Source organism: Spodoptera frugiperda, chromosome 24, assembly GCF_023101765.2.
Source record: "Spodoptera frugiperda isolate SF20-4 chromosome 24, AGI-APGP_CSIRO_Sfru_2.0, whole genome shotgun sequence".
NCBI lineage: Eukaryota > Metazoa > Arthropoda > Insecta > Lepidoptera > Noctuidae > Spodoptera > Spodoptera frugiperda.
The window spans coordinates 6,592,740-6,618,853 of NC_064235.1; the positions used below are offsets into that span (position 1 = coordinate 6,592,740).

Consider the following 26,114-nt stretch of genomic DNA (forward strand, 5'->3'; position numbering starts at 1 on the left):
GAGTGGGTGGGATATTCACCATGAAACGATTTCGACGGATTTCCCTTTAACATAACGCGTGACACGTTACGGGGAGCGCGGGACGTTACAAACCGCGCCCCTCTCTATGTTCTATCTAGCGGTCCCATACTACACACACGTTGCCAATTGTCCACATTTTAATGTGTTACTTTCTGAGCGCTTATAACCTATCTACACCTTTTTATTAATAATACCTTTACTGGCTGGGCAACTGGCTGCCGTGTAACGTGTAGCGGGTTCGATTCCCGCACGGAACAACTCTTTGTGTGATCCACAAATTGTTGTTTCGAGTCTGTGTGTCATGTGTATGTGAACTTGTATGTTTGTAAACGCACCCACGACACAGGAAAATTCTTAGTGTGGAGCAAATTAAAACAAAATTGCGTAGCATCCATTTGTTTTGTCACAGTGCACAATCACATTATGGCATCTCCTCTTTGTACTTGCTATATGGGTTAGACCGAGGTCCACATATAAGATTTAACACGCACTTTTCACCATTTGTGTTATAAGTCCCATGTAATAGGGGGTGAGTCTATTGCCACATACTTTTTATAATACTTCGTACGGATCCTAAATCCTACGCTTCATTAATTTTTCAAAAATTTTCCTTCCCACATTGCTTTGTCCTGATGAAAACGAACAGAGTAATAAATTTATTATTGTTTTGTATATAAGGAGCTTTAAAAGTATCTGCCACGGCTTTAATGGGAGGTAGTGTTGTGTTTGAAGATTACAATAGTAAATATAAATGATTGATTATGAGTTTTTATTTCATACAAAAAATCTATGTATGAGTTTGTTATGAAAGAGCTATCTCTTTCACTGTCTCTGTCGCATCGTGCGTAATTGTGAACCACTTTACACAGAGTAGAGTCAATGTTTATTTAACTTCTTTATGTTCTCAAATTGAATTAACTGGTCCGGGGTACGAAATTTCTTCACTATTGTAATCTTCAAACACAACACTACATCCCATTAAAGCCGTGGCAGATACATTTAGAACACCTTATATATTTGGAGCCCCATACAAGTAGAACTATTTCAATATATTTACAGGTTTTCATGTAAGAAGTGTAATAATGTGGCTTCGTAGTGTTTGGCGGCGTGCATCGCTCGTAGAGAGTGTCTTTCGCCAGGGTACACCTGCAAAATAAAAACAAATTATAACATAAAAAATCTTTTTCAAAATTTAACTAAACAAACAAATGGCAAGCTTAATATCTAATATATAAAATTTTCGTGTCACAGTTTTCGTTACCATCTCTGAAACGGTTTGACCGATTTTAGTAAAATTCTTTGTTCTTATCCGGTATCTATGAGAATCGGCCAACATCTGTTTTTCATCTCTAGATATCCTATAATAATGAAATCGACAACTGGAATGTGGATTCGTTCATCATTGTGCCGATAGTCATGTCTTCCAATGAGTTTATACTCAACAGCGTCGACAACCACCTTAAGAGGCTGGCCTGACCCAGAAGGCAGTACTCCTCGAACCGTGGGTGCTCGCAGGAGCAGATCTATTAGAGGACTCGGTGCCCCTTACAAATGCTTAGGATGGCCACCGGGGTGGTTTTAATGAGGTAAAAATCCCACACCCCTAGTCTTTTATCCCCAAAAAGCTAGGCGACTTTTAAGGATTTCCCCCGTTGCAAAAAAGTACTCCTCGAAACAGCACGTATTGTGAGGTTTCTGTCTCTGGAGCCCTAACCACCGGTAGCTTGGACCATGCTCCCGCTACCGATCGGCTTTTAGTTTTACCACAGTCCCAGAGTATGTGATGGACTGCTCATGTTGCAACTCCGCTTTTGAATATTGGCACCATGGTGATGAACAATATATGTTAAACAGTAGACTATGGAGTAGACTATGGTGGTGATGTAACTGACCTGTACTCGATGTGGTTTCCCAAGCCTCACCAGCTCAGCAGTGAGCGCGGCGGTGTGGCAGAAGTGCACGTTCTCGTCCGCCAGCCCGTGGATGATTAGCAGTCTGCCATCCCTGGGGATAACATTACCAGCTCAGCAGTGAGCGCGGCGGTGTGGCAGAAGTGCACGTTCTCGTCCGCCAGCCCGTGGATGATTAGCAGTCTGCCATCCCTGGGGATAACATTTTATTATGGTATAAGCCGGTAAACGAACGAATAGATCACCTGATGGAAAGCAATCGCCGCCGCCCATGGACACTTAAAACACCAGAGGCGTTACAAGTGCGTTGCCGGCCTTTTGGAGGTTAGGAATTTAAGTGTTGTCGAGGAATCGTGATTGGGAAGATTGGGGGGGGGGGATTCGGCCTCCAGTTGCCTCACCCTTTTGGAACGAAACACAACGCAAGCGTTGTTTCTATTCGGTTTTCTGTGAGGCCGTGGTACCACTCCGTGGCCCATTCGTGCTGAAGCATGCATTCCCACACTTGTAGTGATATGTTAGGCGTCAGTGATATTAGAATCTCAGACGCTAGCTATATTATCGTGGGCGCTAGCCTCGAATACTACTAGCATTTTAAGTGTGGGAGAGCCATGCTTCGGCACTGCCGGGCCGGCTCGACCGGAGTGATACCACGGCCTCACAGAAAACTGCCGTGAAACAACGCTTGCGTTGTGTTTCGTTGTGTGAGTGAAGTTATCCGAGTTATTACCCCCGGCCCAATTCCCCTGTGGCGACACATTGACAAGTAACAAGTGACAGATGACAGAAGTCGCACATAGACTATCGACGAGCTAATCAACGGATGACGTCACAAATATCCTGCATCGCACATATGAAGTTTACATGCGAAATAACACGGGTAGAAAATCCCAACGAACAACAGTTGGGCAGAAAGCCCGCCAGGCATGATCACCCCGCCTGGTCGGAGGATCCTCCTTTTCTTAGGGAACTTTACTCGCTGTTCTCTAAACCCCCATTCCCAATCTTCCCAATTCCCGATACCCGAACAACAGCCCTTATATTCCTAACCCCCAGAAAAGCTGGCAACGGGCGGCGGCGATTGCTTACCATCAGGTGATACGCCTGCCCGTACACCGGCGTGTTTCGAATAAAAAAATATATTTGAGCGCTAATGTTGTTTTGGTTTAAAACTATTGACACTTACTGATCAGGGAAGAAAGGCGCATGTGCCAGTACACTGGCCCTGGTATAAGCGTGCGGGCTCCGTGAAGGGGGTCCCATGTACCGCTCCGTGTAGGCCGTGTCGTACAGGCGCCAGCACGTCACCGGCGCCCCCGCCACGCACGCACGGAATATGCCCGGTCTGGTCGCCAGGCCTAGTAGGGATAGGTATCCGCCTGTGAAAAGGTGAGATAGGTTAGTTTATGTAGAAAGATTTATCAAATTTTGTGTGGGTTTGTCGGTAATAATGCGTAAACACATATTGCTATATTTTTACGGGTGTAAGTTCCTTTAAACGAAACAAGAACGCATTCGGTGCTCTGATTGGTAGGTTCATTCGCGCCGGCCAATCAGAGCGCCGAACGCGCTCTAGTTTTGTTTTCGTTCAACGTAAAGCAAAGTCGTACTAAGGGTACTGATATCTTAAGAAAATACTTAGGGTCTACACATTCAACAGTGACCGACCAACAGCGCTCTATGTTAAAGTTATTATTAATCTTTATGTTGTTCAATCAATCCTACTCCTAAAAAAATACTGTTGATTATACATTAATAAACTAAAACGAATAAATGTAAAGGCTATCGTACCGTAGCTCCAGCCATGTATCGCCACTCTCTCCATGTCTATGCAGCCTGTCTCCTTGGCCAACCATTGCAACACCTCGACCTGGAATAATATAGTGATACAGGTTAGGAATCATTGTATTTATGTCCCACTGCAGGTCGGCGAGCATGGGTAGCTCGCCGCGGGTCTGCGGATGGAGAGCCAGGGTAGCTCATCGCCTGAGCAGAACCACCCGTGCGTGCGGCGCCAAGATGCCGCGCGCCTCAGGAGCCATGCGGACTACTTAGCTTCTAGGGCCCATTACCGGGCTGATTCCTGGTTCGCAACTGCAGGAGTCAGGAACGGAGCCTGGTCTAATTCAACGTAACGTATGAACGTTCGCAACATCTTCGCAGATTGCATACTCCTCAATTCTATTTTTAGCCAACTTTCGTGAACAAAAATGAACGAACGAAATGAAGATAAATAAGATGAAATTATAAATAAAACGTTATTTTAAGTAATTCTAATAGTAAATCAATAAAACCTACGGTCGAAGATTAAACGAACTTTGCATTCGAGAACCAGAGTAGTAGACTACCTAGCCGGTTTACCGGTGCTCCGGCTCGAAACGCAGGAGTAGGAACAGGGTTGGTTTTTAGTCATTAAGAGTCTGACACTCCCTCTCACCTCGCCCAAGGCGGGAGAAATCATTGGATGACCCCCCCCCCTTAAAATCTCCGATTCGCACTTCCCTAACAAACTGGTGTTTCAAGTGTCCACGGGCGGCGGCGATTGCTTACCATCAGGTGATACGTCTGCTCGTTTACCGGCTTATACCATAAATTATCGTGCAACCAACCTGATCATCCAGCTCGATCTGACCGAGCTTGCCTTTAATGGCGGCCTCCCAGGCCCTGCCGCGGTGCTTGGAGCCGCGCGAGTCCACCGCCACCACGTTGAAACCGCGCGCCGCCAACATATGCATGCGGAGTTGCCGGATACCCTGGGGATTAATGTGTCATGGTGATTAATGTTGTAGCGATTGATTACTGAGTCTGGAGAGTAATGTGTGATGGTGATTAATATGGTAGCGACTAATTACATAGTCTGCCAAGTGTGGGGATTATGGCAGATCATTTTTAACGGACTTCAAAAATGGAGACAGACTGCGGATAATTCAATTTTAAAGTTTCAAAAGTGCCTTATTAAGGATTAATTGAAATAAATGCTATGATTTTGACTCTGGTGGCGATTGCCTGATATTTATTTTTAATTACAATAGTGTAAAAATATCACATCAATATCCTTTGTGTAGTTTTGAAGGTCTAAGCATACATAGGGACAAACAACAAAAGCGTCTTTGTACATAGGTTATTCCTTCACGTGAAAACGGCTGAAAGGATCGAGATAAACTTTGGAACAGAACATATAGGCTACTTTTTGTACGAATGGAGAAAAGCTCTACTAGAAGTCACACTGGGACTCTTCATCATGTCTCTTCGCTTAAAGCTTTTCTAAATCATTTATTCGGGATTTAAACCGTGATTTTAAATTAGATTATTACCATACCTTGTAACTATTAGTAACAGTCTGGACCTCCGGGCCCCCGTACACGTGCAGCACGGTAGGGCTCCGCCCCGCGCGGCCGCAGCGCCACAGCGTGCAGTACGCCGTCGCCCCGCACGACAGCCGGGTCTCGAATATTTGCGGGGGAGGGATGTCCGACAGGCTTAGGGAACGTTCTGGAACAAATTTACCATGTTTTTAAATCGAACCTGGAACTTTATCGTGTTGGGTATGCAGTTATAGGTACGGAAAGCTAAATCTGTAGATTGGGATAAAGCGATGAATAATAAGCGACAGTCTTGCGAGATCTCGACAATTTCAAAATTGGCCCTTATGTATATATTTTTGCAAATAATAATTAATATTTTAATAAATTACGAAAAAATAATAAGATTAAGATAAACATTTATTTTTATAATGTTTTGCAGCATAGTAGTAGCGACAGTCGCCGCGTCGTGTGTCGCGGAATGCTGCTCTTCAATATGAGTCTCTAGCATGGCTTAACACTAGTCAAATTCGTCGCCCAACAGTTACGTGAGTAAGCCGATAACATAATAATTAATTTAGTATGTCTCACTAAAGTTATAATAAAATCAAGTCAATATAATATCTTCGAAAGTATTGGTTTCCGTAAGAAAATAAAAAATACGTGTCTAATGTTTTAAAATAATATACAAGACGGACATTAAAATAAAATGTTGGCATCTACCATATTGGGTGGATTTCAGTAATTGTAGCTTTAAATCCCGAATAAAGTAAAGTATTATTAAAATAGCCATGTTTCCTACTAGTCAAATTCAATACTTTTTTCGAAACGTCAAAAACGATATTTTCTATGAACTTTGTATGAAATACTTTATTATGAAGTCATCAGACTTTTACGTCAAATAGTAGGTAGATTATTTCTAGAAATTAAGCTAGAAAATATCGAAAATTAAGTAGTTCATCAAATGAATGACTCATTCATTCAGTGTGATTATTTTTGAATATTTTATTGTATTGAAAACTTGTAACAATTTATTTTTGACCCAGTCATCATCCCTATTTTATTATTACCTCTGATTAACGATCCGGTTTCACTATCCGTGTCCTCCTCACCGTCCCGGCTATCCCACGAACCGTTCAGGCTCCGTACTTCCGTGCATTCTGCAAATATACAAGATGTTCTAAAAGTATCTGCCACGGCTTCAATGGGAGGTAGTGTTGTGTTTGAAGATTACAATAGTGAAGAAATTTCGTACCCCGGACCAGTTAATTCAATTTGAGAACATAAAGAAGTTAAATAAACATTGACTCTACTCTGTATAAACGTGGTTTACAGATACGCATCATGCAAAGCTTCGTCAATAAAAACAATTGATAGCAATTGCTTTCCCGGATCCGATCACGAAACGCGGGCCAGAGTTTATGTCAAAACCAACCAAAAGTTTAGCTTGCGAACATGTATAAGGGGTGAGCCTATTGCCATATAATCCACAAGCTGGGCACAAGGTCCATACTCCGTACTACCACGGAGAAATTTTCGAAACACCATAAAAAAGCCCTAGGCTTTCTACCCGGTAATCGGGTCCCTTGCTCAGAGCCGTGCAACCACTCGACAATGAGGCAGTCATCTATACTTCTATACTAATATTATAAAGCTGAAAGTTTTTTTGTTTGTTTGTACGCGCTAATCTCCGGAACTACTGATCTGATTTGAATCATTCTTTTTGTGTTGGATAGCGTTTATCGAGGAAGGTTATAGTCTATATTCGCCACGTTATCACTGGGTACGAGCAGTCGGGTGAAACCGCGCGGAAGTAGCTAAATATATATGAACTCGAACAAGAAAAGGATTGGCCACAGAAAGCTCTACAAAGAGACGAGTAGAAAGAAGCTAGGGCGGCCTTTGTCCTGCAGTGCGACGAACATGGCTGTAAATAAAATATATACACGTACCCGATGGAGCTCTCTCCGTGATGCTGCCCTGCACCAACAGCCGCGGCGGAGTGTGCAGGATGCGGTACACCCGCGTCACCGGAGCCGTCGTTATATTCGACGAGGTTATCACTGCTGTACTGCAATCCTGAAAGGGGGTACCATATTAAAATCTATACTAATATTATAAAGCTGAAGAGTTTGTTTGATTGTTTGTTTGTTTGAACGCGCTAATCTCCGGAACTACTGGTCCGAATTAAATAATTCTTTTTGTGTTGGATAGTGCATTTATCGAGGAAGGCTATAGGCTATAAAACATCACGCTATGACCAATAGGAGCGGGTGAAACCGCGCGGAAGTAGCTAGTATTATAATAATAACTCACATATAGAACCCACTTAGAGTAAGTAAAATTTCCGTGGTGCTTGGCGACTGGGCTTCTCCCAGTCGTGCAGTCTCTTTGGAGCCTTTAAGCTTAAGTCACTCTGTGAGAGAGCCGTACTTCGACACTGCTCGACCGGAATGATACCCCGGTGTTATTTTCAGTTTATGGTATAAGCCGGTAAACGAACAGACGGATCACCTGATGGTAAACAATCGCCGCCGTACGGAAACACCAGAGGCGTAACTATTGCATTACAATTGCGTTGCCGGCCTTGGGGGGATTAGGAATTTAAGGGTTGTTGAGGAATCGGGGATTGGGAAGATTGGGAAGGGAGTAATTGGGCCTCCGGTAACCTCACTCACACAACGAAACACAACGCAAGCGTTGTTTCACGCCGGTTTTCTGTGAGGCCGTGGTATCACTCTGGTCGAGCCGACCTAGGAGTCACGAAGCATGGCTCTCCACACTTTATAATTTCATAATTTATTTATTTATTAGACGTCGCGGCAGACCCTAAAGAAGATGGTGTGACGAACTCAACTATGACAAGGATTGGCCGCAAAATGTTTTACACAGAGAGGAGTGGAAGGCGGCTAGGGAGGCCTTTGCCCTGCAGTGGACCGATCATGCTGAAATCGAATCTAAATCTAAATATATGACACCCACGACAAGAGTGAGGGTAGGGACAAATAAACTCCAGTACAACTTTACCTCATCAATATCGACGGTGCAAGAATGTCCGACAGACGTGAGCAAGTGCACGGCGTGGGGGCGCGGCGGCGACAGCGGCGCCACGTACAGGTGGCGCTCCAGCGGCGTCTCGCGGAGCCCTACGAAGTACACCAGCTGCCGGCCTGTGTCTACCTGCGGAGACAATTTGGTTGTTGCACAAATACATACGAATAATAAATTAATTATTATATTAGAGAAAAAAAAACTAATTACTACAAATAAGGTAAGCCAACCAAATAAGGCCTACCTTATTTTTATTACCGCCTAGCTCGTAGGTTTAAAATGACAATGGGCTGATAATTTCAAAATCTTATATTTATTTATTAAACTTTGTAATAATGGAATCAAAATGGCTTTAGAAACAAAAATTACAATTTTGTAAACACAAATAACTAAAGTGTCACTTTGGCCTTATTGGGAACCCTATGTCTTAATAAGGCCTCAATAAAAACTAGTAAGTATTCAACTTCTTAATTATAACAAAACTTTGTCAATGCTTATAATAAATGTAATGAGATCTTATTAATTAATTTTGGTCATTATACATCAGGCTAAACGAGTTTCTCATCATGTAATACCCAAGTAAAATCTTTGAAGTCATCGGTACCCCAGCATCAGTCAAACGAATGAGAATAACTTCTTGTTCTGTAGCCAATTTAGCGACCGACCTAGCTTTCGTGTAGTCGAACCACTCTTTAGATGGTGCGTACTTCTTTGGAAGTTATATCTGGCTGGAGCAGCCTACCGGGTAAAACAGGGTGCATAAAATTCGAAGGGTGAATAGATACTATGAAGAATATCCCGATATCCATTTACCCCTTTTCTGTGTTATTACCCCTTTCTACCATTTTAACAGCGTTTTCCATCTTTTACAAAATCCATTGGCTTTCATTTTGACAGAAGCATGTGATCCGTTTTTTATGAAATTACTGAAAAACAACTAAGCCGTAATAAGGCCTACACGTTTTTTTTTTTGTAGGCTTTATTAGGGCATGGCACATAGGTAAACAAAACAACGATTATATGAAATACACAGATATTATAGCTATTTCACTAATGTGAGGAGATGGCTAAATGTATAATTGTCATACAGACAAAACACGGCACGTCGTATACTGATAAATGTAAAAATACTAACAGTTTACGCTACTCGAATTTTATAAAAACTAAAGTGCGCTCCACGTCGTGATTGTTTTCGACTGTAGGTTCCGACATAATCGCGGCACGGGTTGCTTGCTGTGCTCAAATTAGTTAAGTAATGTGCATGCACACTTGTACAAACTTTGGCGACCATTTGACATCGGGAAGAGGGAAATTTTCAAAATAGGCTTTATTGGGGCATAGGCCTTATTTGGTTAGGTTACTATACATACGAATAATCACTCGATATCATTAAACAAGAAAAAAAAACAATTACTCCAACTTTCTTTTATGAAACAGTTAAGTTTATTAATTATTATGTTATCGGCTTACTCACGTAACTGTTTGACGAGGAACTCGACTAGTTTCAAGTCATTCTAGAGGCTAGTAGCAGTGCGACAATCGCCGCGTCGTGTGTCGCGGAATGCTGCTCATGAATATGAGCCTCTAGCATGGCTTGAAACGAGTCGAGTTCCTCGTCATACAGTTATGTGAGTAAGCCGATAATATAGTAATTAATAAGTTGAACTGTTTCATAAAAGAAAGTTGGAGTAATGGATTTTTTTTTCTCGTTTAATGATATCGAGTGATCGGCAGAGGGATTATTCGGTAAGGGATGTCAAGTTTGATTATCCGGGCTGGTTAGTATTGTTTAGTATCTTTTAAAACCAAAATTACTTAAAAAATCACAATAAAAATAATAGAAATGTTTAATTTACTTTTTTTGAGGGGGTGGGGGAATCGTCCACTAACTCCTCCCCCTCTTGGGTGAGGCGAGAGGAAGTGTCAGACTCTTACTGAGTAAAAGCCACTCTGTTCCTACTCCTGCTTTCCGAGCCGGTGGCCCGGTAACCCACTAGACAATCCGCAACTCCGGATCAATAAAAATTGTATTATTTTTATGACTTTAATAATTAATATCTGCTCGCTTAACAACCTCTTTGATCGAGTGGTCGCAAGTGGACATTGCACATTGGCTTTAGTGCCGTAATGTGCACCTCTGCCTATCCCTTCTGGGATAAAATTCGGTTATTTAATCTATATCAAACCGTACGGAATGTAGATTACGAGAAGAACGAGCAAGAAACTCCATCGGTACTCATTTAAAAAATACAGCGTTAGCATATTTCGCATCCGGAGGACACGGTGGAACATAAGGTGGTGGTGTGCCCAGCATGGGCTGTGCACCGCCGTGTCCTCAGGGATATTTAGTCGTCAGTAAGACTCTAACACTCCCTCTCGGCATTTCTTCTCAGAGTAGTACGATAGGAAATGCCGGCCCCATCTAGTTATTTAAGAGATTGACGTGTAAAAGTGTTATTTTATAACCTATTTGCAAAATTAATATCATTTATCTCGCCTTACCCAGGGCGGAATAAATTATTGGATGATCTTCTCCCTCAAAAAAAAGAGTCTGTCACTACCTCTCGCCTCGCCCATGGCGAGAGAAGTTACTAGATGATCCCCCCCCCCCCTTAAAAAAAGAGCCTCACCCATATCTTCCTGGACATGACCTCCCACTCCCCGGCCGTGATGGGTTCCTTGCTGATCATGTTGGGGCCGACCGCGTTGCTCTCGTCTTCGTTAATCATCTCAATTACTGCTGTTGACAAAATATATGGTTATAATATATCTATATACTTAATTAACATATAAGGTGTTCTAAAAGTATCCGCCACGGCTTTATTGTAATCTTCAAACACAACACTACCTCCAATAAAACCAGGGCAGACTTTTAAAGCTCCTTATATAAAATTTCAGCTCAGTTAGAGACATCTATCTTCAGCTTTAAAATTTTATCGCAAGATTCCACTACCCACACACACTTACATAAAATAAAATAAAACACAGGCGCGAAGTTGAAAGCTTTTACGTGTGCGGGAGAATTGCACAACTTGATTCCCCCTAGTCCTTTCCATCATCGAACCACAAGACAATCGGCGAGGCGTCACCGCTTCATGGTAGATATCCCACCCACTCGCACGAAGCGCTTCGCTTCAAGCTTCCTTGTGCGAACTGCTAGAGAGTGGAACTCCTTGCCGGAGTCTGTGTTTCCTGATGGGTATAACCTGGGTGTCTTCAAAGCCCGAGTGAAAAGGTTGCTTATGGGCAGACGTGCTCCATCGTGGGCCGCATCAGGCGAGATAGCCGCCAAACGTCGACCCATCAAATGCAAAATAAACTAAACTTACTCCGTTTCTGCCCACAGCTCCTCTGTATAAGAGCACAGGTGACGAGGTACAGGTGTAGATGCCCTGACTCCTCGCTGGCCCAGATGAAGTTCAGCTCGGCGCCGCTAGATGGCAGGAAGTACAAAATGTCGTGGACATTGATCCAGGCGTCTGGAGCTGTCTCCGAGACCAGGATCTGTATGTCTTGGATTGGCTGTAATGGGGGGAGTATTTATATATTCATTTATATACATATTTTAACTACATAGTAAACAATCGAACAAGTGATTTCAACTCCTGGAGCTGGGAGAGCGTGGGAGAGCTATGCTTCGGCACTGCTGGGTGGGCTCGACTGGAGTGATACCGCGGCAGTACACCGACGTGAAACAACACTTTCGTTGTGTGAGTGAGGTTACTGGAGCTTCAATTACTCTCCTTCCCAATGCGATTCCCCAACAACCCTTAAATTCCTAATCCCCAAAAGTCCGGCAACGCACTTGTAACGCCTCTGGTGTTTCGAGTGTTCATGGGCGGTGGCGATTGCTTACCATCAGGTGATTGATACGTCTGCTTGTTAAGAGGGAAGAGGGGGATTGGAGTAATTGGGCCTCCAGTAACACTCCACTCACACTAAAAAACACAACGCAAGTGTTGTTTCACGTCAGTTTTCTGAGGCCGTGGTACCACTCCGGTCGAGCCAGCCCATTAATGCCGAAGCATGGCTCTCTCACACTTAAATTTGCGTAGAAAAGTGAGTTAAATTTGAGCAGATTACATCTTAAAATTGAGTTCCTGATGAATGATTCCCGATGGGTATAACCTGGGTGTCTTCAAGGCCCGAGTGAATAGATTACTTATTAGGCAGGTGTGCTCCCTCGTAGACCTCATCATCGCTTACCATCAGGCGAGATAGACAAACATCAAACCATCAAATGTAAAAAAAGAGTAGCATTTCAGTAATCAACTCGAGCAATAATCTAGCAGTAGACTGTTGATGATACTGACCTGTTCATAGCTAGTGGACGGTTCGTGCCGACCGCTGACAGAGCCGGCCATGTCGTAGTGCGCCGGCGCACAGAACTGCGACAGCGGGATGAGCACCAGCTCCAAGCGCTGCTGCTTCCGATCTAGGAGTTGGGCCCAGACACTGTAAGAAAGAGAGCCATCAGACCACCACAGATGGGGCCCAGTAGGGCTGATGCCTGATCCGGAGCTGCGGACTACCTAGCGGGTTTACCGGGGCTCCGGCTCGTAAAGCAGGAGTAGGAACGGAGTGGTTTTTAGTCAGTAAGATTCTGACACTCCCTCTCGCCTCGCCCAAGGCGGGAGAAGTCACAAAAACGGCATTTTGGGTGTTTTTCCACCAGAGATGTGCTATGTAGCTATGCTACGAAAATGTAATAACTAAGCTGTGAAACTATATGACGGTTTCCACTGATACTAAGCTATGTAGCTGTGCGAGGAAGATGTGCAGCTATCTATATACGATGTATCCATAATAAGGAAGCTATCCATAACACGCATCTTTCCATATAAAAAACATAGCTTAGTTGAACCCGTTTCCACCAGTGCTAAGCTATATGTACCAATAAATATGATTGGTGGAAGCCAAACGCATCCACAACAACGTAGCATAGCACATCTCCGAAGGAAAAGCACCCTTATTATTACATTTATATGGTTCTCTTCTGCCGATAATGATGATGATTGTTTTTTTTTTATGAAACAAGCCGGTAATCGAGCAGACGTATTACCTGATGGTAAGCAATCGCCGCCGCCCATGGACACTTGAAACACCAGAGGCGTTACAAGTGCGTTGCCGGCTTTTTGGGAGTTAGGAATTTAAGGGTTGTTGTTCGGGAATCAGGGATGGGGAAGATTGGGAAGGGGGGAATTGGGCCTCCGGTGAGTGAGGTACTCACACAACGAAACACAACGCAAGCGTTGTTTCACGTAGGTTTTCTGTGAGGCCTCTTGTTTTATCAGAAAAAAAATACTCACTACTGTCCATCAGGTGTCCACCCGACCCTGGCGAGGTACTCGAACCAGGGGAAGCATTCCTTCAGCGGCTGCTTCAGCTCGTACCATCGAAGGTCCACCACCTCCATGCAACCGTTGCTCGTGTCGCCTACTGAAAGATATGTTTAAAATAACTATTAAGACATGTACTGAATTGAATGACCTACGATAATGGACCCCCTGTAATCCAACATGTGTTTGATTAATAATTCTTGATTATTTTAGTGGATATGGACATACATACATAAATTGAGTATGATATGTAATTCAAAGTACATATAATATAATATATTATCATTGGATATGGCTTTGTAGGATTACAAAGAACTCTTTTGTAAAAAAATCCGGACTACAGGTCTTAGGCATTGCTCTATAAACCGACAAATTCAATAGTCCAACACTGACACTGCCCTGTATGTTGTCGGGTTACCGGAGGTCTACTGTATTTTTTATGGCTTTACGAAAACTTTTCGAGCAAGGTCGAATAATTTCCAGTGATATCGGGGCTCATAAGCATCACTCACACAACGAAACACAACGCGAGCGTTGTTTCACATCGGTGTCTGTGAGGCCGTATGGTATCACTCCGGTCGAGCCAACCCAGCAGTGCCGAAGCATGGCACTTATTAAGGTTAGGAATTTAAGGGTTATTTGGGAATCGGGGATTGGGAAGGGGAGTAATTGGGCCTCCGGTAACCTCACTCACACAACGCAAGCGTTGTTTCACGTCAATTTTCTGTGAGGCCGTGGTATCACTCCGGTCGAGCCGGCCCAGCAGTGAGCATGGCTCTGTCTACTCTACTTACAATGCTCCGAAGCTCCCTCGTGGTAGTAATCTAGGACGGTGGAGGAAGTAGCCTTCTGGAGCCTGAAGGTCAGCATCTTCAGCGAGGACTTGGCGTTAGGAGTACCAGCTCGGGGAAACCTGGTGGACCAAGAATTTAGTATTAAATAAAATTTATATTGTGGATATCCCACCCACACGCACGAAGCGCTTCGCTTCAAGCTTCCTTGTGCGAACTGCTAGGGAGTGGAACTCCTTGCCGGAGTCTGTGTTTCCTGATGGGTATAACCTGGGTGTCTTCAAGGCCCGAGTGAATAGGTTGCTTATGGGCAGACGTGCTCCATCGTAGGCCGCATCATCACTTACCATCAGGCGAGATAGCGGCCAAACGTCGACCCATTTAATAAAAAAAAAAAAAATCCGTAATATATCTACACTATACTCTATATAGGGTGACTGGTAATTAGTGAACGATATTTAAACACGTGATTGTACTCATGATTACAAACAAATTTTCCAAAAAAACGTTTTTGTATACTCGTTACTTTTATTTTTATCGCAATAACAAAACAACAAATTTTTGCGGGTGCGTACTTTCGCATGATCAGCTGTTAGCAGCGAGGCGGCCGCGTTATCGGAACATTCGTAAGTATTTTGGAACTTTACACGCGCAACGCGCATACTAAAGAAATTTTGTATGAAAAGAAAAATTACTCATGATCAATAATTATTTATCTATATCTATAACATAAAAATAAGTCGGGTTTTCCTTCCTGACGCTATAACTCCAGAACGCACGAACCGATTTCCACGGTTTCTCATTCGTTGGAAAGGTCTCGGGCTCCGTGTGGTTTATAGCAAAGAAAAAAACAGGAAAAATTCAATAGAAAAGCGGGAAAACATGGAAAATCATTAGCAAAACGTAGTTCGCCAGATTTGCTAGTAATTACAATTGTAATGTTCAAACACAATACTACCTCCCATAAAAGCCGTAACAGATACTTTTAGAAGACCTTATATACGTAATGATGCACTGGATCCATACCTGAACTCCTCAACCTCCCCGCTGGTGGACTGCGAGGACGGGAAGCAGTATATCTTCACCTCGCTCTCGTCCACCTCCTCATACACTATCCTATATATGTCATCTGGAATAATACAAACAAATTATATAACTTAACTGCACGATTGGTGCGATTCCCGCACGGAGCAACTCTTTGTGTGATCAGCAAATTGTTGTTTCTGGTCTTGTCATGTGTATGTGAAATTATATGTTTGTAAACGCACCCACGACACAGGGGAAAGCCCTAGTGTGGACTGTTTTAAAAAATAAATAAATAACTAGCCTCAAAGTGAAAGTCATGGCATTTATTTCAATTAATCCTTTAATTAAGCACTTTTGAAACGTCAAATTGAATCGTCCGTCAGTGAAGCTAGGTGCCCGTTCCAAAGTGTAGCTTCGAATGGAGAAGAACGAGCAAGAAACTCCATCGTTACTCTTTTTAAATAATCTACTAGCAGCTTCGTTTGCATTCTTAGGGCAAAAACCTAAGTTTTTAAAAAGGAGCACGCTCTTTTCTTAAGGTTTGAAGGTCATGTCAAGTGTGGGAGAGCCATGCTTCGGCACTGCTGGACCGGCTCGACCGGAGTGATACCACGGCCTCACAGAAAACTGACGTGAAACAACGCTTGCGTTGTGTTTCGTCGTGTATCTGAGGTTACCAGAGGTCCAATTACCCAATCTTACAACCCTTAAATTCATAACCCCCAAAAGGCCGGCAACGCACTTGTAACGATTCTGGTGTTACATCCATGGGCGGCGGCGATTGCTTACCATCAGGTGATCCGTCTCCTCGTTTACCGGCTTATACAAAACAAACTCCCCGTTTAACGGCTCTTGACAAGCCTCTCTACTTGGATTGATCTCCTTAACAATAGTAAGCTGTTTTGGGCTGTTCATGAAGAAGACGTACCTTCAGCCTGTGGTTGCCACCAGAAGCCGGTATACCGGGAGAACTCCTCCTGTGTCACGTAGCAAGGGACTCCGGCCTGGCGAGGGTCATCTGCTAACCTGGATGGAGAGGTCACGATTAGGATGGGTGGGCAAATGGATACTAAACATCTTTAAACATTGAAGAATTAATTTTGGTTGTAACTTTTTTTACATTTAATGGGTCGACGTTTGGCCATTATCTCACCTGATGGTAAGTGATAATGCGGCCTACGGTAGAGCTCGTCTGCCCATAAGCAACCTGACTCGGGCTTTGAAGACACCCAGGTTATACCCATCAGTTTCATGAGACATACTAAATTAATTATTATGTTATCTACATACTCACGTAACTGTTTGACAAGGAACTCGACTAGTTTCAAGCCATGCTAGAGGCTCATATTCATGAGCAGCATAATAATAAATTTATTTTGGTATAAAAAATGGCCGACTACGACCTATGGTTAAGTGTTCACTAGTACGGCTAACAAGGGGTATTTTTTTAAAAGGGGGCAAATCATCAAATGTCTTTTCCTGCCTTGGGTGAGGCGAGAGGGAGTGTGAGACTCTTACTGACTAAAAACTACCCCGTTCCTACTCCTGCTTTTCGAGCCAGAGCCCCGGTAAACCTACTAGGTAGTCCGCAGCTCCAGATCAGACCCATCTGTGGTGGGATTTGATTTCCAAGTTGGCAAAATAACTGGGCCTATTTTTCGGTTTTTCAAACTTTTCACAATAGTAGCACGGAGTCTGGAATCGTGCTCAGCTATATAGCAATAAGCTCACTCCCTGATTACATGGCACTTATAACACAAATGGTGACAAGTGGACTGTACATTGTACAGCGGCATTACGTGCCGTAATGTCACATCTGCCTACCCCTTCGTGAAGATAAAAAGAATAATTTTAAATAGCTTAACATAACAAAATACTAACCGATCAGGCTCATGACCCTTGCACGCATACGTCAGTCGTGTAGGCCGTCTTAGTTGCCCGCCTGCCAACCAGATGTCGCCTCTAGCGGCGTGGGCCACCAACTCTGGGGCGCGGGGACACATCGCCGGGGTTAGGGGCGCCCCCCCACCCGTGTTTAGGCAACGGGGGACGAGAGGGGGTGACTGGAAACAAATTAAATAATAATTTAAAAAGTATAACACATATTAATAGCCTATAAGTGGCCACTGCTGACCAAAGGCCTCTTCGCACACGGAGAAGGTTTGAGCATTAATCACCACGCTTGCTCAATGCGGGTTGGCGATTCCAATTTTTTTTTATGTTATAAGCCGGTTAACGGTCATACGTATCACCTGATGTTAAGCAATTCTGTCGCTCATGGACACTCGAAACATCAGAGGCATTACAAGTGCGTTGCCTTTTGGGGATTAGGAATTTGAGGATTGTTGGGGAATAGGGGATTGGGAAAATGGGAAGGGGGTAATTGGGCCTTTGGTAACCTCACACAACAAAACCTAATAAAAGCGTGTTACAATAGTTGTGAATGTGGAAAAGCATGTTTACATTAAAAAGAGTCATTTGAGGATACTGACCTGTGTGGACCCCTCATCGGCGACAAACAACGAGGATGCACAAGGGAACATGATCTTTCCGGAGCTCTGATGCAGCTCATACGAGGCTATGCCCCAGGCAGCCACCCTCTGCCGCTCCCATAGCAGCTGTTCCTCTCTCGACCACTTCCCTGATGATACACCGAGAGCCACGTTTGATTCGATCAGCGGTTTCCAGTCCAATCTGCAACAAAAACAATTTTATGAAAAGCATGAAAACGAGCTGACGGATCACCTGATGGTAAACAATTAGCACCGCCTGTGGACACTCGGAACAGCCTTACGCGATGCGCCGTACGCATACTTGCAATAGCATGGCTACTGATAAAACTACCATGTTTAATAAAGGATAACTCTGAACGAACTGAAATTTGGAACTTGACGCCATAGTAACTTTTATTCAGCTCAAAATTACCTATCTAATGATGTAACACACATAGCTATTGGAAGTGGGACCAATATTTGCATCCTCTTTTTAGAGATGTAAGTATGCTATTTGACGCAAAAAAAAAAAAATTATGACATTATAAGTTGCGATCTCCTACAGAATTCATAGAAAAGTAACGTTTTTGACATTTCAATAAAAGTATTGAATATGACTACATAGTAGGAAACTACACTCGGCGTCACAAAAATCGCACATCTTTAAAAGTTCCCTTCATAGTCATTTTAACCCTATTAATCAATGGCAGACATATGACTGTAAGGTATCATTGGAAAGGCAATTCATTTAAGTTTAAGAATAAATCAATGGATTTGGTTTTTTGTTTACCAGGGAATAAAAAAGCAAGCAAATGCAAATGGTTAAAAAGTTACATTTTATTTTATCAGCAATAAACAACTTAAAACCTAGTGTTACCCTCCCTAGCCCTGACGTCTGCTTCCATGCTTTCTCTCATGGACGAATTAATGTGACAACAGTCTCTTGAGGAATGTTATCCCATTCTGAATATTTTGACAACATTTTTTTAACGTTACGTGCTGATGAGATCTGTTGTGTTTAGGAATTCTAATTGTTGTTAATTTAAAGGTCGTTAAACGTACTTTCAATTGATACCAATATTAATAAGGTGTAATGTATTCGTTACTGGCGGGACATGTTTTAAACTTACAATTTTCCAAGAGGTGCGATTTTTGTGACGCCGAGTGTATAATGACATTTAGCTTTAATCTTATTCAATGACGTATTCTGGCATGCGTTTAATAATAGTGACAAATATCTATTAATAATTTTGTTTACAAATGTGTACAACATAATAATTTTATTATGATATAATAACAAATACATAGTTTCTACTTATACCCTTATATCCCTTGGGCGCTTTTATTTGTGCAAAAACGTACTTATTGCAAATAATAGGGATGATGACGACGTATGAAAATTAAAAATCCATTTAGTCCGTCAGTCAGGTAATGTAAAAATATTAGACACGTACGTTTTTTATTTTGTCATATAAGGTAACAATACTTAGATAAAACGAATCAAAGTTTAGGAGTGAAAGCAAATACGTCATTTCTACGTAGAAGTGACGTCTATGACGTCTATAAAACGTACCTATAAGTAATTTTAAATGAATATATCTTCGAAAGTATTTGTTTCTGTAAAAAGATAAAAAAATACGTGTCTAATATTATAGAATAATCTACAAGACAGACATGAAAAGAAAATAGTAATCTTTTGTGTAAGCCTGGTGATATATTATGCATGTATTATACATATAAACCTTCCTCTTGAATCACTATCTATTAAAAAACCGCATCAAAATCCGTTGCGTAGTTTTAAAGATTTAAGCATACAAAGGGACATAGGGACAGAGAAAGCGACTTTGTTTTATACTATGTAGTTATTATGACGTCATTTAACTATTTCTTTCTTTAGATGAGTTACCGTTTCATTGTTAAATATTTCAATAAAATTATTAATTATATAGGTATGACAAATACCTAATAATTAATATGACCCTATCAACAGAAACACAATGGTGACACGTTGAATAGATAAAATTAATAAGAGAAAGTTATATTTACGTAAACAGCAAGATAACTAATCCATGTATACTAATATTATAAATGGGAAAGTTTGTGTGTTTGTTTGTCCCTTGTTCACATCGCAACGGAGTAAGTTTATAACATGTTTTTTTTGTGTGAAGTTAGTTATGGTGGCTGGAGAGTGACATAGGTTACCTTTTGTCTCTTTCTAACCCCCCACTTTTTAAAATGAGAGGTAGAAATTAGTACGGTACATTCTGCAAGAAAGAAAACTAAAAATTGATATGAAGACTTATGGTGGAATTCTCAAACGTCACTCAATTTTAAGACGCTCTCAGAAATAGTTATGTAACTTTAAATTATTTACAAAACGAAAGAGACAGCACGGTATTTAAGTATAACTTAAAATCGAGTAGCATTTCAGTATTCGGATTTTTATATCACTAAAAAAATTTACTAAAAAAATCACGGTTTAGTTACGCAAATTAATGGAGAAAATCTGTACTAGTTTCGAATCACAGAGGGACTCTTCATCGTGTGCAGCGAGCGCAAACGCGGCGATATCGCGCAGCCTACTCTGACTAACAATAAAAAGTTTTTTTTTAAGCTAACGCCTTTTAAAACGCATACAAAGTCGCGGTGTTAAGCTAGTTTCACATAAATAAACTGTATAGTTGTAATTCAATAGATTATCATGTTGTAATTACTTAAATTAAATGACATGCACACACCCTTTACTTACTCATACTGCTTATAAATTAACACTAGCTTCTTATTGTGACTTCATCCGCATTCCCGTGAGATGAAATGAAATTAATTTATTATCTGTAAATAGGCTACAAAAGAGCACTGTTACTCGTCAAAAAGCATGGATAAAATCCAGACCATAATCTACCCCTGTTCCGAATTTAATCCACATCCCTTCAGGCGTTTTGACGTAATTGAGTAACAAACATACACACAAGACAAACTTTCGCATTTATAGCAAGTTGTACAAAACATTAATACTAGTTTTGTTAACTTATTGTACCTATGCAGATTGCTTCCAACCTAGCGATGTCTAGTCATTGGAGGAGGACTGTGGGAGGCAGTGGACAGTACATGGCCGTCGGTCTACAGTGGCCTACGGGGGCCCTCAACATTCGTGAGCAGGGAATTAAAATAATAACTTCCTAATTTTTTATTTCGTCCAAGACTCCAAATAAGTAATTAATTCTTTTTTTCCCGCGTAAAGCATGCGTGCAAAACTTGGCAGCAACTTTAGGAAAATTAACATTAACATAAGGCCCTAAACATGGGCTACCCGGTAAGTCCCCTCTTTGAGGCTTGAGATACAGAGTGGGAAGTCATTGGATAAATTTCCCCTCTCAAAAAAAAAAAAAGAAGAAAAATGGGGTTCCCAAATAAATTGTTATACAGAGATACAAAGACACGCTATGCTGCTGCATGTGACAGACATGTTTATGCTTTGGTTTGACAACCATAATATTCTACTACCTATATTACTTTAAATAAATGATGATATTTACGAGTATGACAAACCATGTAGGTAGGTAATTAATACTCATTTTTATTTTTATAGACACGAGTCTAAAGTTTAAACGCAATAAAAGTATGATAATAACATATAATTATTAAAATATTGAGCAGAATGTTTAATTTTAAAGTTATCTGTGTCAATTGTAAGGACAAAAATTATGTAAGGTCAATGGACTGTATGTTTAGCGGGCTTTTCCACCAGAGATGTGCTATGTAGGTATGCTACGAAGATGTAATAGCTAAGCTGTGAAACTATGTGACCGTTTCCACTGATACTCAGCTATGTAGCTGTGCGAGGAAGATGTGCTGCTTGAGTATGCCATGTATTGGTAGTAGGGAATACATTCATAGCAATTAGCATGCATCTTTCCATATAAAAAACTAGCATGGCTGAGTCCATTGCCACTAGTGCTATGCTATGTGTACCAAGAAATATGATTGGTGCAAGCCTAATGCATCTACAGCAATGTAGCATAGCACATCTCTGGTAGAAAAGCACCCTTATTTATTGTAAATTTATATATATATATATGCAACAACACGCCTTTTATCCCCAAAATAGAAGGCGGAGGTGCGCCTGCACATTACGGCATGTAATACTACTATACAATGATATGATAATATACTACTAATACAAATACTACAAAAACCTAGATGTCTTCATGACTTTAAGCCTAACAAGAAAACATATGGGACTACATAAAATGGTAAAACCCAGCCAAGTAATGAGCATCAAAAACAAAAATTTAATAATAATTATATAAGTATGATTCTCTAATTTATATACTTCAAATATTATTTTTTGTGACATAAAGTAATAAAAAAACTTAACAGACATAAAGAAACAAGGTTCAAAAAACTTGAATGGAATTCTAATTAGAATACAAATTACTGAATTAATTATTATTTTACACAAAAACTAATTTTATAGTCATTAACATGATTTCCAAGAGATTATAAGTACTGTTATTGTGATTTTGAAATAGTATATTTGTTTGTACAATATGTGGAATTGCCTACAGCAAAATGTAGTTATTTAGATATAAACAAGAAATAGTTAAAACAAAGAATATTATCATTAATTCATTTCTCTGCATAAAACTAAACAATGGCACCCATCTTTATTTATTAATGGCACTTAACTTTTTTTCCTCAAGGAACAATCCAAACAGCCTGTTTATTTTTAAACCAAGGAAAACCCATACAGCCTTGGTCATTATGGGCGGTGGACACCACGGCGGGTATGTTGCGAGGCCGGCCTCACGGAGGCCTCGCAATACTCTGGAGAAAAAGTGTGTTTAGTGATGTGTCGGTGGTTCCGTGCAACAATTCGCGGATATGTGCTGTCAAAATAGTGCTTAATTCAAGGTCAGTGCTGTTATTCAATGTGTATATGCCGACGGACTTGTCCTGTAATTTACCTGAATTCACAGACTGCCTGAGCTTGGTGAGTGCTATCATTGATAATTTTAATGTGGAGACTTGTTATATGCTAGGAGACTATAATGCGCACCCATCAGAGAAGTTCTACAATGAACTTAGAAACTTTTGTTTAGACTCAGATTGGATATGTGTTGATACAGAGTTATTAGGAATAGACTCAGACACGTACACCTTTGTGAGTGACGCTCACGGCTCTCGTAGATGGTTGGATCACTGCGTGGTTACAAAGGCCGCTCGTAATTCTGTTGTTGGAGCGAGTGTTATTTACGACGTATTTTGGTCTGATCACTATCCATTGGTAGTAGAATGTATATTTAATAGTGTTTGTATTAAACAATACGACTCTTTTTATGTACAAAATAATGTCTTGTGGGGAGAAAGAAGTCCTGACCAAATAAAGTCTTATTCCATGGCATGCCATGAGAGACTGCGGCTAATTGATTTCCCTGATGAGCTAAGATTTTGTTGTGATAAAGCCTGTCAGCAGCGCGCCCATCGTCACACAATTGATAAGATGTATGATGACATTGTGAAAGCCTTATCTGAATCAGCTGCGATGGGTCGAGCGAGCAACATTCGTAGGAAAAATAAGGTTGTGTTGGGATGGAACAAGCATGTTGGTGACGCTTACAGGGACGCCAGACTGAAGTTTCGTGTGTGGATTGCGGGTGGTAAGCCTTCTGCAGGTCCAAGTTTTGCTGAGATGTGCGAGGCTAGAAAGATATTCAAGTCTCGACTACGATGGTGTCAGTCACACCAAGAGCAAATACGAATGGATATTCTGGCTTCGCATCACTCAAGTAGGGATTTTCGTTCTTTCTGGAAGGACACGAATAAGTTAAGCAGTAAGCCTGGCCTTCCTGTATGTGTCAATGGAGTGAGTGATTCTGTGAGCATTGCCAATCTTTTTAAGGAGCACTTCAGAGTTGAGTCACCACTGGGCCCCAGCGAGTCTTTGCCTGATGTTGCGGACCATCATGATCTTGGAATAAGATTTACTGCCAAGGAGGTCAAAGGTGTCTTAAACGCCATGACGAGAGGTAAATCGCCGGGTCATGATGGTCTCAGCATTGAGCATCTCAGGTTTGCGGGTGCACACTTGCCAAGAGTGCTGGCAATGTTCCTAAATTTTTGTGTAAGTCATGCGTATTTACCAAGCAATCTTACTAGAACTATTGTTGTTCCTATTGTTAAAAGTAAAGCTGGCGACCACGCCGACCTTAAGAATTATAGGCCAATTTCTCTAGCTACTGTAATAGCGAAAGTTCTTGACAGCCTACTTAATAAACAGCTAACAAGCCACGTTCAGCTACACGATAATCAGTTCGGTTTTCGTCCAGGTTTGTCAACGGAGAGTGCCATTTTGGGCTTGAAGTGGGCTGTCAGGTACTATGCGGATAGGGATACACCTATTTATGCTTGTTTCCTCGACCTTTCCAAGGCATTTGATCTGGTCTCGTACAATATCCTTTGGAGTAAGCTTGAGAAAGCTGGAGTCCCCTCGGGATTAGTCAATATTCTTAGATATTGGTATGGGGGCCAGATCAACCAGGTTCGTTGGGCTGGAGCATTGTCGGAGCCGTACAGATTGGAATGCGGGGTGAGGCAGGGAGGGTTGGCTTCGCCTTTGCTTTTCAATTTGTATATTAATGAGCTGATCGAGGTGCTCAGCGGGGAGCGGGTGGGCTGTTACATTGATGGGGTGTGTTTTAACAACATAAGCTATGCCGATGACATGGTCCTGCTGAGCGCCTCGGTCTGCGGTCTCCGCAAATTGCTTGCCATCTGTGAGGCTTATGCAAAGCTTCATGGTTTGGTGTACAATGTGGCAAAGAGTGAGGTCATGGTTTTTGAGGCCGGTGGTCGGAGTCCTGACACAGTCCCATCAGTAAATCTATATGGAGTAGCTCTCCGGAGAGTATTTAAGTTCAAATACTTAGGACACCTCTTGACCGCTGACCTCAAAGACAATGACGATATTGAGAGGGAGCGAAGGGCATTGTCGGTTAGAGCTAATATGATAGCTCGCAGGTTTGCTCGTTGCTCTCCCTGTGTAAAAATGACTTTGTTTCGTGCATTTTGTTCTTCGTTTTACACGTGCAGCCTGTGGGCTTCATATACTCAGAAATCGTACAGTGCCCTTCGCGTTCAGTATAATAACGCGTTCCGGGTGTTGGTGGGGCTGCCACGCTTCTGTAGCGCATCAGGGATGTTTGCTGAGGCTCGCGTCGACTGTTTTTACGCAACTATGCGGAAACGTTGCGCATCCCTGGTGCGCCGGGTGCGGGACAGCCCCAACATAATTTTGCGTTGTGTGGCCAGTAGGCTCGATTGTGTGTACGTGAATCGCTGCTGCAAGCTCTCCTCGTCAGTGTTGTGCTTGTAGCTTCGATTCACGAAATAATTTTGTTTTGATTTAGGTTTAGTACTAACATAGGTTTAAGGAAGATTGTTACTAACCAGATTGAGCTTCTTTGCTTTTAAATAAACATATAATTATGTGGCAGAAAAAAAAAAAAAAACAAAAATTACCTGCTGTTGTTTGCTTGTTGTGATGGTGAAACATCTGTGTATAGCAATGTTATCTCCCATCCATTCTGAGGGGTCCTTAGAAAATATATCCTTATCTTTCCATTGGCAAGTTTACGAAAACTTATTGCAATCGGGACCATAGTTGAAAGGCTTGATAACTCTTTCCGTAAATCGTGAACAGCCTGCCGAACTTCGGCCCAAGTGTATCGTCTAGAAGGGGGGCGCACATAATCCACGGCAGCAGCCCCATCTCCAGCCCCTCTCACCTCCATAATATTAATTTCCATTAATTTTTACGCTACCAAAAATCAATTGTCTTCCCTTGATAAATTTTTATTCATGATGTAACAAAGAACAATAGATATGTCTTCACAGTCACCTAATTCGACTAGTAGAATGAATATTCAAATGGAGATCTCATTATAATATTGAAATTACGCTGATTTGATTTTTGTTTCACTAAAAATAGGGCCAACACACTCGTTTTTGACTTTTAGTTGTCTTGCCAAATGGTCGCTGTCGCTGACCGATCGCACTTCTATCACCGGTTGTAATCTTCACAACTCACTCATTTGTCATTCTCAGCTGTCAATTCGTATAAGAAAATGAAAATCATTCCAATGTTGTGATAAAATGATAAATAAATGACTGAAATTCATTC

The 26,114-nt window shown here is 41.7% G+C and overlaps 2 protein-coding genes and 1 long non-coding RNA gene across 4 annotated transcripts in view; 1 reads left to right on the top strand and 2 right to left on the bottom strand.

The window, feature by feature from the left end:
• The window catches only part of LOC118278646 (Kv channel-interacting protein 1), a 173,650-nt gene that overhangs the window by 98,007 nt on the left and 49,529 nt on the right, over positions 1–26,114 (top strand). The window lies entirely within an intron of this gene.
• Positions 1–26,114, bottom strand: part of LOC126912307 (uncharacterized) — a 77,157-nt gene that overhangs the window by 2,788 nt on the left and 48,255 nt on the right. The gene's annotated exons all lie outside the window — the stretch shown is intronic.
• Positions 904–26,009, bottom strand: LOC118278584 (dipeptidyl peptidase 9). 2 transcript variants are annotated; one of them, XM_050703860.1, is made up of 19 exons: positions 25,454–26,009; positions 17,933–18,134; positions 17,322–17,503; positions 16,369–16,466; positions 15,441–15,543; positions 14,418–14,536; positions 13,594–13,723; positions 12,598–12,739; positions 11,614–11,806; positions 10,915–11,021; positions 8,261–8,413; positions 7,186–7,312; positions 6,304–6,393; positions 5,251–5,423; positions 4,541–4,684; positions 3,723–3,801; positions 3,118–3,310; positions 1,914–2,025; positions 904–1,167 (listed from the first exon to the last, which is right to left on the bottom strand). In XM_050703860.1, the coding sequence occupies exons 1-19, from the start codon at positions 25,738–25,740 to the stop codon at positions 1,075–1,077; spliced, it is 2,727 nt and encodes a 908-aa protein (XP_050559817.1). In that variant the 5' UTR covers positions 25,741–26,009; the 3' UTR covers positions 904–1,074. The 2 variants fall into 2 exon arrangements, with proteins under 2 accessions (XP_050559817.1, XP_050559816.1); XM_050703859.1 differs by having other exon boundaries at positions 10,915–11,024.